Source organism: Kogia breviceps, chromosome 3, assembly GCF_026419965.1.
Source record: "Kogia breviceps isolate mKogBre1 chromosome 3, mKogBre1 haplotype 1, whole genome shotgun sequence".
Taxonomy (NCBI): domain Eukaryota; kingdom Metazoa; phylum Chordata; class Mammalia; order Artiodactyla; family Physeteridae; genus Kogia; species Kogia breviceps.
This window is the reverse complement of record NC_081312.1, coordinates 78,622,666-78,637,804: the sequence shown is the minus strand read 5'-3', so window position 1 is coordinate 78,637,804 and position 15,139 is coordinate 78,622,666. Positions and strand designations below refer to the sequence as shown.

General features: G+C 39.5%; 1 protein-coding gene across 5 annotated transcripts in view; it reads right to left on the bottom strand.

Moving 5' to 3' along the window:
* Positions 1-15,139, bottom strand: part of FMN1 (formin 1) — a 447,127-nt gene that overhangs the window by 37,886 nt on the left and 394,102 nt on the right. For all 5 annotated transcript variants that reach the window (XM_059056125.2, XM_067028908.1, XM_067028906.1 and 2 more), the window contains one exon: positions 2,106-2,157. In XM_059056125.2, coding sequence (XP_058912108.1) covers positions 2,106-2,157 — 52 coding nt within the window. The remainder of the gene's footprint in view (positions 1-2,105; positions 2,158-15,139) is intronic.

Genomic DNA, 15,139 nt, shown 5'->3' with positions numbered 1-15,139 from the left:
AAGATTTATTTTTCATCATATGGTGTGTTCTATAAAACTTTTCTGCTTCACTCTCAACTGTTCCCTGACTCCTTTTCTCTCTGCTATAATTCCTTGTCTGATTTCTATCTTTTCGATTCAGCTAAACATTTTGAGAGTTCAGCCAATGATTATATCAAAGAGCCCACGGCAAAGGGAACGGTTTTACTTTTGCAGTGTTGAGATGCCAGGGCGGAACATATCCGCTTATTGCCCCTCATGCATGCCTTTAGAAACTGCTGAGGAAAAGCAAATATTCCTTAGCCTCAGAGTAAACCGTTTCTCTTGAGAATACAACGTAAGAATTTCCTAAATCTCACTCAAATGTTGCAACACTGACCACCAACCTCCTTCAAGACTGTAACCAAACAACTGTGGTTTCTACGTTAAAGATGGGATCTAACATATTCCATGTATGACATGAAAGCTAGACTACCTTCACCACAAAGTCACGGAAAACGCTGACAACCGAAATTTATGACCCCCCTCAGCATAGCTAATGCACAGCAGCAACTTCGGCCGCTCTCACACGGGCCCCCTTTTCCTGAAGCAAGAATCCTGAAGGAGAATTAGAAATTTGACATCCACCTTCGAAAGTGAAATTCTGTTTGGCCTGATACCCATGTGTTGATGGTCCTTTTTATGCCTATGGGATACTCCTATAACACAGACACACCAGCTTTACACACTGATGAAGGGAAGCTTACTACAGGGATAATGTAAGCTCTCCAGGGGATAAGACCAATAAAGGGGCACAACCTAAAAATCTATAAACAGAATCATGTGATTGTCTTGGTTGTCAAAGCTTATCATGCAAAGATGATAATCATGATTCAAGAACATGTCTGCCCTTAGAAAGATGCAAGATTTGTCCTCGCCTTGCTTCCTTCTGCATATTTATTCTATTGGCGCTTACAGTGGGAAGCAGGGCAAGATGTCAGTGTCTGTCAAGGCAGAACAGACAGCACTGACTATAGGCTTTCAGTACTCTTGGAAATTGTGGTGAGAGGAGAAAAAACGTTCATTTCTAGAACTTGTTCACTTGCATTTAATGAACTCCCCTCCTCACCCATTTGTAAAGCTCATTTTCCCTTTATATACTGCTTCCTGTCCGTCTCTCTTATTTAATTTTCTAGTACTTGTAGAACTGGTCCCAGCAAAATTTATCTCAGTTCTCAGCCCTGAATATGAGAAAGCCTCAGTGTATTCCCCCCTCACCTTTCTAAGAGGGAGGGAGAGCCAAGCTGACTAACCTGGTCAACTGAAAGAAAGAAAAACCCCCATGAGGGATCACAGCCAATGATTACTGGGCTCTACCAGGTGAGCTGGATGGTTCCTCTTGGGTGTCTATTAAGAGAGGGAAGAGCATAGAATAGGCCTGAGGTAGGTGGGAGGTTGAATAGAAGACCTCTGGGGTCTCTTCCCCTTTTCTGTGCACATAAAGAGGAAAGTCCCTTCTCCCCATTTGTCCCTTGTTTACAATATCCTCCAGGATCTGAGGAAAGACATATGTCTCTTAGGTGTTTGTAATAAATGGTTTAATCTAGTTGTAACACTAAGAAGGATCCCACTGTTCCCAGCGTCCGTGAAGTGTTTAGGAGCAGAGTAGTGGAGGAGAGGCAAACAGATGGAAATGGTGTCCTGACTCCTGAGGCAGGTGAGTCACTTCTGGATGATTCCCTGCTTCTTGAGGAAAACTATTCCAAAGTCCTATTCCTGGAGCTTTCACTCTAGCTCTCCCTAGACTCTTATTGCTTCTGGATGCAGTCTTAGCATACGGGGTCAAAAGAATGGCTAGTCATTCGTTTTGCTAAGTGAGATAAGCCAATCATAAAAGGGAAACATTCTGTATGATTCTGCTTACATGAGGTACCTAGAGCAGTCAAAGTCACAGAGACAGAAAGTAGAAGGGTGGTTGCCAGGGGCTGAAGGAAGGAGAGAACAGGGGAGTTATGGTTTAATGAGTACAGAGTTTGCCTTCAGAGAAGATGAAAAAGTTCTGGAGATGGTTGGTGTTGATGGTTCTTGATAATAACAAAAGAATAGCTAGGCAAAGAAACACTTGGGGCCAATTCAGATCTGCTTACCTTTTCTGTGCATTCTCCAAGTGACTTTCTTCCATTGTATGCTCTTTTTTGGCTGTCAAAGAAATAATTACAGTTAAAACAGTATTTTCTTCCAGCATATCCTTTGTGTAATCTTCTAACTTTGATTATACCCATTTATTATCAAAATAAGTCCGAATTCAGGGGTTGGAAGGCCCTACCACGTGTCCTGGCAATTGTTCTCAATTCTCTACATCCACTACCACTGCTTTCTTGATAACAGCTATAGCTAATGGTGGCCATATATAATTCATGGTTCTCTCTGCGATAGTTTTGAAAGGGGGGAATATTACTAATTACTCTGGGCAAAGGCTTAAATTGTAACATTCCTGGCCAGACTGGATCACGTGGTCACCCTAACTATAGCTGGCCTCTTTGGGAGCCTTGGCATGTGCTCAGCACTCCCCCTTTCCCCACAACAACAACCACCACAAAATAAAACCAGTACCACCTGCAGTAGTTCTTCTCGGATTCAAAGGAATTCACTGTAATCCTTGCATACTCTGCCTCTACACCCATGGTCTAGGAAAGCCTATGGTCTCTTTTCTGAGAATGTTTTTAAATGCACTGAAAAAATACTTAAAATTACTAAGGAAATCAATGATGCTGAGGTAGAATTCTGAATTTACAGATTAAGAACCCACACTCCATGGGGACCATAGGAAAACTGGGAGGTTTCATTTGGGGATCGTTCTTTTACTTATTCTTCTCTCTGATCAGAAAATAAACATTGGGGTGAATGTGTCTTTTTGAATTATGGTTTTCTCTGGGTATATGCCCAGTAGTGGGATTGCTGGGTCATATGGTAGTTCTATTTTTAGTTTTTAAAGGAACCTCCATACTGTTTTTCATAGTGGTTGTATCACTTTACCATTCCCACCAACAGTGCAAGAGGGTTCCCTTTTCTCCACACCCTCTTCAGCATTTATTGTTTGTAGATTTTTTGATGATGGCCATTCTGATCAGTGTGAGGTGATACCTCATTGTAGTTTTGATTTCCAGTTTTCTAGTAATTAGTGATGTTGAGCCTCTTTTCATCTGTTTGTTGGCCACCTGTATGTCTTCTTTGAAGAAATGTCTATTTAGGTCCTCCACCCATTTTTTGATTGGGTTGTTTGCTTTTTTGATATTGAGCTGCATGAGCTATCTCATCAACAGAGGAATGGATAAAGGATATGTTGTACATATATATAATGGAATAGTACTCAGCCACTAAAAGGAACAAAACTGGGTCATTTGTAGAGACGTGGATGGACCTAGAGACTGTCATGCAGAGTAAAGTAAGTCAGAAAGAGAAAAACAAATATTGTATACTAATGCATATGTGTGGAATCTAAAAATGTTGTATAGGTGATCTTATTTGCAAAGCAGAAATAGAGACACAGATATAGAGATATGGATACCAAGGGGGAAGGTGGGGTGGGATGAATTGGGAGATGAGGATTGACATATATACACTATTGATACTATGTATAAAATAGGTAACTAATGAGAACCTACTGTATAGCACAGGGAACTCTACTCAGTGCCCTGTGGTTACCTATATGGGAAGGAAATCCAAAAAACAGGGGATACATATATACGTATAGCTGATTCACTTTTCTGTACAGTATAAACTAACACAACATTGTAAAGCAATATACTCCAATAAAAAAAAAAAAAAAGATAATACTGTCATATATGATAATACAACTCTTACACGAGACATCTTAAAAATGTCTAGAAAAATCATCGTGTCATAATCTCTATGAGCCTTAAGATTCCTTTCACTTAGTTATCCCATGCTCTTGGGTTGGAAGAATTAATATCATTAAAATGGCCATACTACCCAAAGCAATCTACAGATTTAATGTGACCCCTATCAAACTACCCATGACATTTTTCACAGAATTAGAATAAATAATCCTAAAATTTCTATGGAATCATAAAAGACCCCAAATTGCCAAAGTAATCCTGAGGAAAAAGAACAAAGCAAGAGGCATAACTCTCCCAGACTTCAGACAATACTAAGAAGCTACAGTAATCAAAACAGCATGGTACTGGCACAAAAACATATAGATCAATGAAAAAGAACAGAGAGTCCAGAAATAAACCCACACACTTATGGTCAAATAGTCTTTGACAAAGGAGGCAAGGATATACAATGGGAAAAAGTCTCTTCAGCAAGTGGTATTGGGAGAGCTGGACAGCCACATGCAAATCAATGAACTTAGAACACAACCTCACACTATACACAAAAATAAACTCAAAATGGCTTAAAGACTTAAATATAAGACATGATACCATAAAACTCCTAGAAGAGAACATAGGCAAAACATTCCCTGACATAAATCGTACCAATGTTTTCTTAGGTCAGTCTCCCAAGGCAATAGAAATAAAAGCAAAAATGAACAAATGGGACCAAGTCAAACTTACAAGCTTTTGCAAAGTGAAGGAAACCATAAACAAAATGAAAAGACAACCTACAGAATGGGAGAAAATACTTGCAAAAGATGTGATCAACAAGGACTTAATTTCCAAAATATATAAACAGCTCATACAACTCAACAACAAAAAAACAAAAACAAGTAACCTAATCGAAAAATGGGCAGAAGACCTAAATAGACATTTCTCCACAGAACACATACAGATGGCCAACAGGCACATGAAAAGATAAAAAACTACAATGAGATCAAAGATCAAAACTACCTCACACCAGTCAGAATGGCCATCACTAAAAAGTATACAAATAACAAATTCTAGAGAGGGTGTGGAGAAAAGGGAACCCTCCTACACTGTTGGTGGGAATGTAAGTTGGTGCAGCTATTATGAAAAACAGTATGGAGGTTCCTCAAAAAACTAAAAATAGAGTTGCCATATGATCCAGCAATCCCATTCCTGGGCATATATCTGGACAAAACTATAATTCAAAAAGATACATGCAACCCCAATGTTCATTGCAGCATTATTCACAGTAGCCAGCACATGGAAACAACCTAAATGTCCATCAAGAAGAGAAAAAGAAAGGGGCTGAGAAAATATTTGAAGAGATTATAGTTGAAAACTTCCCTAATATGGGAAAGGAAATAGTTAATCAAGTCCAGGAAGCACAGAGAGTCCCATACAGGATAAATCCAAGGAGAAACACACCAAGACACATATTAATCAAACTATCAAAAATTAAAAACAAAGAAAACATATTAAAAACAGCAAGGGAAAAATAACAAATAACTTACAAGGGAATCACCATAGGTTAAGAGCTGATCTTTCAGCAGAAGCTCTGCAAGCCAGAAGGGAATGGCAGGACATATTTAAAGTGATGAAAGGGGAAAACCTACAACCAAGATTACTCTACCCAGCAAGGATCTCATTCAGATTTGATGGAGAAATTAAAACCTTTACAGACAAGCAAAAGCTAAAAGAATTCAGCACCACCAAACCAGCTTTACAACAAATGCTAAAGGAATTTCTCTAGGCAGGAAACACAAGAGAAGGAAAAGACCTACAATAACAAATGCAAAACAATTAAGAAAATGGTAATAGGAACATACATATTGATAATTACCTTAAATGTAAATGGATTAAATGCTCCAACCAAAAGACACAGACTGGCTGAATGGATACAAAAACAAGACCCATATATATGCTGTCTACAAGAGACCCACTTCAGACCTAGGGACACATACAGACTGAAAGTGACAGGATGGAAAAAGATATTCCATGCAAATGGAAATCAAAAGAAAGCTGGAGTAGCAATTCTTCTATCAGATAAAATAGACTTTAAAATAAAGACTATTACAAGAGACAAAGAAGGACACTACATAATGATCAAGGGATCAGTCCAAGAAGAAGATATAACAATTGTAAATATTTATGCACCCAACACAGGATCAGCTCAATACATAAGGCAAATACTAACAGCAATAAAAGGGGAAATTCACAGTAACACAATCATAGTAGGGGACTTTAACACCCCACTTTCACCAATGGACAGATCATCCAAAATGAAAATAAATAAGGAAATACAAGCTTTAAACGATACATTAAATAAGATGGTCTTAATTGATATTTACAGGACATTCCATCCAAAAACAACAGAATACACTTTCTTCTCAAGTGCTCATGGAACATTCTCCAGGATAAATCATATCTTGGGTCACAAATCAAGCCTTGGTAAATTTAAGAAAATTTGAAATTGTATCAAGTATTTTTTTGTGACCACAATGCTATGAGTTATGGGAAAAAAAAATTTGCAAAAAATACAAACACATGGAGGCTAAGCAATACGTTACTAAATAACCAAGACATCACTGAAGAAATCAAAGACGAAATCAAAAAATACCTAGAGACAAATAACAATGAAAACACGATGACCCAAAACCTATGGGATGCAGCAAAAGCAGTTCTAAGAGGGAAGTTTATAGCAATACAATACTACCTCAAGAAACAAGAAACATCTCAAACAACCTAACGTTATACCTAAAGCAATTAGAGAAAGAACAAAAACCCCCAAACTTAGCAGAATGAAAGAAATCATAAAGATCAGATCAGAAATAAATGAAAAAGCAATGAAGGAAACAATAGCAAAGATCAATAATACTAAAAGTTGGTTCTTTGAGAATATAAACAAAATTGATAAACCATTATCCAGACTTATCAAGAAAAAAAGGGAGAAGACTCAAATCAATAGAATTAGAAATGAAAAAGAAGTAACAGCTGACACTGCAGAAATACAAAGGATCATGAGAGATTACTACAAGCAGCTATATGTCAATAAAATGGACAACCTGGAAGAAATGGACAAATTCTTAGAAAAGCACAACCTTCTGAGACTGAACCAGGAAGAAGTAGAAAATATAAACAGACCATTCACAAGCACTGAAATTGAGACTGAAATTAAAAATCTTCCAACAAACAAAAGCCCAGGACCAGATGGCTTCACAGGAGAATTCTATCAAACATTTAGAGAAGAGCTAACATCTATCCCTCTCAAACTCTTCCAAAATATAGCAGAGGGAGAAAGACTCCCAAACTCATTCTATGAGGCCATGATCACCCTAACACCAAAACCAGAGAAAGATGTCACAAAGAAAAAACTACAGGCCAATATCACTGATGAACATGATGTAAAAATCCTCAATAAACTACTATCAAACTGAATCCAAGAGCACATTAAAAGGATCATACAGCATGATCAAGTGGGGTTTATCCCAGGAATGCAAGGATTCTTCAATATACGCAAATCAATCAATGTGATACGCCATATTAACAAACTGAACGGTAAAAACCATATGATCGTCTCAACAGATGCAGGAAAAGCTTTTGACAAAATTCAACACCAATTTATGATAAAAACCCTCCAGAAAGTAGACATAGAGGGAACTTTCCTCGATATAATAAAGGTCATATATGACAAACCCACAGCCAACATCATTCTCAGTGGTGAAAAACTGAAACCATTCCCACTAAGATCAGGAACAAGACAAGGTTGCGCACTCTCACCACTATCATTCAACATAGTTTTGGAAGTTTTAGCCACAGCAATCAGAGAAGAAAAAGAAATAAAAGGAATCCAAATTGTAAAAGAAGAAGTAAAGCTGTCACTGTTTGCAGATGACATGATACTATACATAGAGAACCCTAAAGATGCTACCAGAAAACTACTAGAGCTAATAAATGAATTTGGTAAAGAAGCAGGATCCAAAATTAATGCACAGAAGTCTCTTGCATTCCTATACACTAATAATGAAATATCCAAAAGAGAAATTAAGGAAACACTCCCATTTACCACTGCAACAAAAAGAATAAAATACCTAGGAATAAACCTACCTAAGGAGACAAAAGAGCTGTATGCAGAAAACTATAAGACACTGATGCAGGAAATTAAAGTTGATACAAACAGGTGGAGAGATATACCATCTTCTTGGATTGGAAGAATCAACATTGTGAAAATGACTATACTACCCAAAGTAATCTACAGATTCAATGCAAAACAAACACATGAAAGGATGCTCAATATGAAAATCATTAGAGCAATGTAAATCAAAAGTACAATGAGGTATCACCTCACACCACTCAGGATGGCCATTGTCAAATATCTACGAACAATGAATGCTGAAGAGGGTATGGAGAAAAGGGAACCCTGTTGGTGGGAATGTAAATTGATACAGCCACAATGGAGAACAGTATGGAGGTTCCTTAAAAAAACTAAAAATAGAATTACCATACGACCCAGCAATCTCACTCTTGGGCATATACCCTGAGAAAACCATAATTCAAAAAGAGTCATGTACCCCAATGTTCACTGCAGCTGTATTTACAATAGCCAGGACTTGGAAGCAACCTAAGTGTCCATCGACAGATGAATGGATAAAGATGTGGCATACATATATAGTGGAATTGTACTCAGCCAAAAAAAGAAACAAAATTGAGTTATTTGTAGTGAGGTGGATGGATCTAGAGTCTGTCATACAGAGTGAAATAAGTCAGAAAGAGAAAAAAAAAATACTGTATGCTAACACATATATATGGAATCTAAAAAAAAATTTTTTAAATCGTTATGAATAACCCAGAGGCAGGACAGGAATAAAGACGCAGATGTAGAGAATGGACTTGAGGACACGGGGAAGGGGAAGGGGAAGGGGAAGCGGAAGCTGGGATGAAGTGAGAGAGTGGCATGGACATATATACACTACCAAATGTAAAATAGATAGCTAGTGGGAAGCAGCCGCATAGCACAGGGAGATCAGCTCGGTGCTTTGTGACCACCTAGAGGAGTGGGGTAGGGAGGGTGGGAGGGAGGGAGATGCAAGAGGGAGGAGATATGGGGATATATGTATATGTATAGCTGATTCACTTTATTATAAAGCAGAAACTAACACACCATTGTAAAGCAATTATACTCCAGTAAAGATATTAAAAAAATGTATACATATGTATAATTGAATCACTTTGATGTAGAGTAGAAATTAACACAACATTGTAAATCAACTATACTTCAATTAAAAAAAAAGGTTCCTTTCCTTATGGCTACAATGATGCAATATGAATGGGAAAAGAAAATCAATTGTATCTGGGGTGTGTGTTGTGGTACTTCATGAAAGTATTAAAGGATGTTAAAATATCACTGTTTAATTAAGCCTAGCTCTGCCATGTGCTACCTGTGTGACCAGGCAAGTCACTCATGATCAACTGTGTAGTTACGGCCTCATCTGTCCTCTTAGCATAGCCACAGAGACTACCATCATACAGCTGTTAGAAAGATTAAACGAGACAATACATGTAAAGCCCTTAGCACCTAAGACACACTCAGTAAATGACGTGACAGGTATTATTGGCACCTCATCATCATTCACTTCATCACTGATGATAAAATGTAAATGTTGTCAAGTTACTCCCCTGCTCAGAACAGCTTGCCATCGCTCTTGACATAAACTCTGAGGTCTTCACAGTGGCCCAGAGGCCCTGCCAGTCTACCCCTGGCTCCTCTGTGACATCTCCTCGTCCTTCCCACACTCATTCCTTTCCAGCCCGGCTGGCCAGCTGGCTGATGGAGCACACTGAACACGTGCACTGGGCATCTTTGCACTTGCCTTTCCTCCTCCCTGGGGCACCCTGCCCACAGTCTCTGCATGACTGGGTCCCTCACTCCATTAGGTCTCAGCTCAAACATCACCTTCTCTGATCCTGCTAAATGAAAGACCATCCCTTGGCATGGATCCTCTCCTCCCCCTCCCCACCCTTTTCCCTATAGCCTCTGTCTACTTGACAGACTATGCAGTTGCTCATTTGTTTATTATACGACATTGAATGTTAGCTTCAAGAGAGCAGCCACTTCACCTGGCCTGTTTTCTTTTGTGCCTTAAACACGGAAAAGTGCCCACATATTAAATAAATTATTTTAGCTAAAAATGTACATATTGGACAATGGTTGCTTAAACAGAGAGATACTAAGTTTCCTAAACATAAAACTTTATATTCAGAATATGAACATAGGCTAAAGAAGAATGTCAGGCTAAAGTTGTATAGTATTATCTCTACGTCCAGTAAATTTCAACAAAAATATTTTTTTATATTAAAATGATTTGGCTTGGATGATGACATCATTCTCGGTAAAGTCATAGTCATTGCTATCTTTTGTGCTATGATTTCCCCCCATCCTCCTATTAGCAGGAATCTCTGTGAATTAGTCAGGTTCTTAGTCAATCAGATACAGAGAAGTGACTTACGTCTCTCATAGGCTACCAAGTTCCCCCAAATGTGAAACAAACTACTGGTTTGTTCTTATCCAGTGATTATTCATTATGCGCATGGCCAAACAAGTGGGAAAATTCCTTTAAGGCATGAGTGATCTTCCTGGAGCACAGCTGTTGTTCTCCGTCACCAGGTGTTTCTAACTGGCTACTTCCACTTTGTGCTAAGCAGACTGTGGTTAACCCGTCATTGCATATAAATTTAGTGACGAGAAATACCCTCTCCAAACTGAATTAAGGTGAGATTAAGATTGTGCAATAGCTCTATGAATATGGTTATTTGGAGAAAAACAGCATCCAAATGTAAAAAGAGGTATTACTAAGAGGCAATGCATTCTGCAGAACCTCTGAGGGTTTTGGGGACAAGAGCCTTCAGGAAAAGGAAAAGAACCTAGAGATCTCAAGTCTTCCTAAGCCAAGGGCCTACGTACAGACAGAAAAGGCAGTCACCTCCCTGGTGTGACCTTGAATCTCCACCAGCCTAAAATATTTCTTCTGCCACAATGTGTGAAATTTCCAACCATGTCATTATACATTTTAAGTCCTCAAAACGCTCTGAGCAAAACAAAAAAAGACATTACCTAGAAGGAAAATGTTTAAAGACTAGAGTCACAAACTCAAGTTCCAACATCACCAACAAATAAGGTAATTGTAGGCCAAGTGTAAGAATCTTAACATTCCAAAACTCTATCTCTAACTCTTCAGTACTGGAACTGACACAATCCCAGTGCGGGGAAGCCACCAGGGAGTGGGAGAGAAATGGGAAGGCCATGCCCCATTTAAGGGAGGGAAGGCACTAGCCACTGCTACCTAATCTTCCACCTTTTTCAGAGAAGCTAGGTTTTTGGCTTTTTTTTTTTTTTTTTTAACATATATATATATATATATATATATGTTATTTATTTATTTATTTGGCTGTGTCGGGTCTTAGTTGCAGCATGCGGGATCTTCATTGCAGCGTGCGGGATCTTTTCATTGCGGCGCATGGGCTTCTCTCTAGTTGTGGTGTGCGGGCTCAGTAGTTGCAGTGCGTGGGGTTAGTTGCCCCATGGCATGCAGGATCTTAGTTCCCCAACCAGTGATTGAACCCATGTCCCCAGCATTGGAAGGTGGATTCTTAACCACTAGACCACCAGGGAAGTCCCACAGAAGCTAGGATATTTTAAACACATGTTCCCAACTTTAGAAAGATGTTTCAAACCGCCTGTATGAGAAAGATCCCATTCCCACTGGCCGTATCTGGCTCTGCAAGCTCTAGGAGCTACAGACATCATGACACAGGTGGGTCTGTTCTTTCATTCCACGTGCCAGACCCTGTTCTAGGTGCATGGGATCCCCAGTGAAGAAAGCAGACAAACGCCCCTGTAGAACTTTCATTCTAGGGGAAGACGGACAATTAAACCTGAGAGAATAAGATGCAGTATAAGTAATTTTCGATGAGGGGTAGCAAAAAAAAGAAAAAAATTCCAGAGTACGGGTTGTTGCCAATAGAAGGAGACTCTATGTGGGTCACTGAATTCGGGGTGCATAGGCAGCCAGAGCATGCCACAGAGGTACCCGGCACAAAAAGGGAGAGACAATGTTTAAATTGAAGATGGTACATCTTAGATGGAAATCGTCCTTACCCTACAAATATGACAAGTCGTGGCCCTGAATCCATGTGTGGGGTTTCCTTAGTTTTCTATGCAACAATCCCATGGATAGAGTATATATGTGCTTCTTTTTCAGTTTAGATTTGGTGCTAGGTGTGGGGTCGGGGGGTGGGTAGGCTTCTAGAAGAGTAAGTTTGGAGGTATTGTCAGATACTGACACAGCACTAGGGGAGATGGAGAAATAACAGAAATAATCCCCGACCTTGCTTTTCTCTCTTTTCTATCTTTCTCAAGAAGCTGTTTCATTGTCTGCAACAAATTATTTTTCAAATCAGGGGAATAAAAGAGCTGCTTAGAATGTTGATAGTCTCACAGTTTAAGGCAATTAGAAAAACAAACCAGAGTACTAAAATGAGATGTTTCGCTTAACATCAATTCTGTTTTCCCAAGTTCTTTATCAAGTCTAGGTATACACTGTGATGATGGTGATTTACTGGAGGGGCCAGCAGAGAGTGGAATGGTAAGTTTGCTTGGTGACCTACCTACAGCATACTATAATTTCCCTGTCACTGATAGAACTGTGTTGCTTTTCTTACATTTTAATTTTCTCTGTTAAAGAACAATATTTATTTCTCACAATTCTGTGTTGCAGGGAGAAAGCAACATAGCTTCTTTAGAAGGTGTTTTTTGTTTAAGAGATATTTATGTGGATTGTACTTAATGCAGCCTTTACTGAATAAAGGCCATCTGCTTTTGTGTAAATCTTTAATGCCTTCGCATTTTGTTTCCTGGTTCATTTGATGGCCATTGTCTCATTAGTTATCATAAAATTGCCCCACTATAACAATTCTGAAATTCATAAGTACTGTGGCCTACACCAAGTGAAGCAGAAATGGCCCTTTCTATTCAATGGTTGTGGCCCCAAAGAATGCAAATCAGAACTCAAGAGACTTAAAGGCCAAGTTTTAAGCCCAGCTCTGCCACTTAAATGTCATGGACAAGTTGCTATTGTCCTGTGTTCCAGTTTCCTCCTCTGGAAAATAATGATAACACCTACCTCCCACATAGTTATGAGGGCTACAAGAAAAGGGTACAGTGCTTGGGTGAATCAGAATCATTGCAGTCAGATCTCTGATGGTTCCTTGTCATGTAGAGGCTGCTGGGGATTCAAGCTTCCAGTGGGATGGCTGCTTTGGCCAAGTGAAATACAAGTATAGTAGAGTGGACAGAGCTTGCGTTTTGTGGCAGGTGGACCTGAGTTGAATTTCTGCTCTGCCACTTATTAGCTGAAAGACTTTGGGGAAGTCGCTTAACTGCACTGAGCCTTGCCCATAAAACTGGAATGATAAGATTTATCTTACAAGGTGGTTGTAACTATTGGACACACTGAACGTGAGAGATGAACACAGTGACAAACACAGGCCAGGCACCCACGGATGGCTGCCATTTATTACTGATTGGCTAGAAGCAAATGCTAGTAGCCACCGCTCCAGCTCTCTGGCTTTGGGATGAAAAATACAGAATTTCAAGCAAAATGCTCTTTTCTTGCTTAAGAATGTCAACAACCATTCTCAGTAGACGATAAATTCTCCCTGTGATCATTTTCATGTCAGAGCAGTTGTCCTCTGCTCAAAACCTCACTGTTTTCCCATTTTACTCACAAAGCTGATGTCCTTTTACCCTAAAGCTTTTTCACAGGAGGGTGTTCCCTATGTCTGACCTAAAGTTATTTTATTTGTTCTTCCAGCTCATTTTATTTACTCCTCAGGAGAAAAAGAGAGAAACTGGTTGATAAGTCTGCACATACTGGGAGTTAAGGGGGTAGGTGTGAGGGGAAAGGTACTTATGATTATTCTCACTTTTTTTTTTTTGGCTGCGTTGGGTCTTCGTTGCTGCGAGCGGGCTTTCTCTAGTTGTGGCGAGCGGGGGCTACTCTTCGTTGTGGTTGCGCGGGTTTCTCCTTGCGGTGGCTTCTCTTGTTGCGGAGCACAGGCTCTAGGCACGCGGGCTTCAGTAGTTGTGGCGTGTGGGCTCAGTAGTTGTGGCTTGCAGGCTCTAGAGCACAGGCTCAGTAGTTGTGGCGCACAGCCTTAGTTGCTCTGAGGCATAAGGGATCTTCCCGGACCAGGGATCAAAACTGTGTCCCCTGCACTGGCAGGTGGAGTCTTAACCACTGTGCCACCAGGGAAGTCCCCTCACCTAATTCTTTTCACACTGAATGATCATAGGTTATGTAATCTTTGATCTGATTAACTGAGTGACTTCTCCAATGCTAAAGGAAATATAATGATAGGGGTCTGTTTTAACAAGGTAAGTTTTCTGAGAGTAAAGATTCCCTAAGTTCTAGCCTCCATATAGCAGGTTCCCTGCTTGCATAATATATCCAGTTCTCTGCATTGCTACCAGATTGCCAGTTTAAAAGGCAAACTGCATTATGCCACTGATCTGCTTAGTGTGTTCACTAGTGGCTCCTCCCCTCCACGTCTTCTGGGATGCACTTGACTCACAAGGTAGAGTAAGCCCTCCACAACCTAGCTCCTGCTGCTTCCCACTATGTGCCCCGTGCTCCTGTGATGTGGGACTCCTCGCTGTTCCTGGCATTCCTCCTATTTTCTTGTGCCTTTATTGTTTGGTACACTGCTTCCTCTGATGTTTAAAATTTTTAAATTTTTTATTGTAGTATACTTGATGTGCAATATTGTATAAGTTACAGGTGTACAATACAGTGATGCACAATTTTTAAAGGTTATACTCCCTTTATATTTGTTATAAAATACTGGCTATATTCCTTGTGTTGTACAATACATCCTTGTAGCTTATTTTATACATAAGAGTCTGTACTTCTTAATCCCCTACCCCTACCAAGCCCCTCCCCCGCTTCCCTCTCCCCATTGGTAACCACTAGTTTGTATCTGTGAATCTGTTTCTTTTTGTGTTATATTCATTCATTTGTTATATTTTTTAGATTCCACATATTATAAGTGATAACATACAGTATTTGTCTTTCTCTGACTTACTTCACTAAGCATAATACCCACCCAAGTCCATCCATGTTGATGCAAATGGCAAAATTTCATTCATTTTTTATGGCTGACTAGTATTCCATTGTATATACATACCACATCTTCTTTATCCATTAATTTGTTGATGGACACTTAGGTTGCTTCCATATTTTGGCAATTATAAATAATGC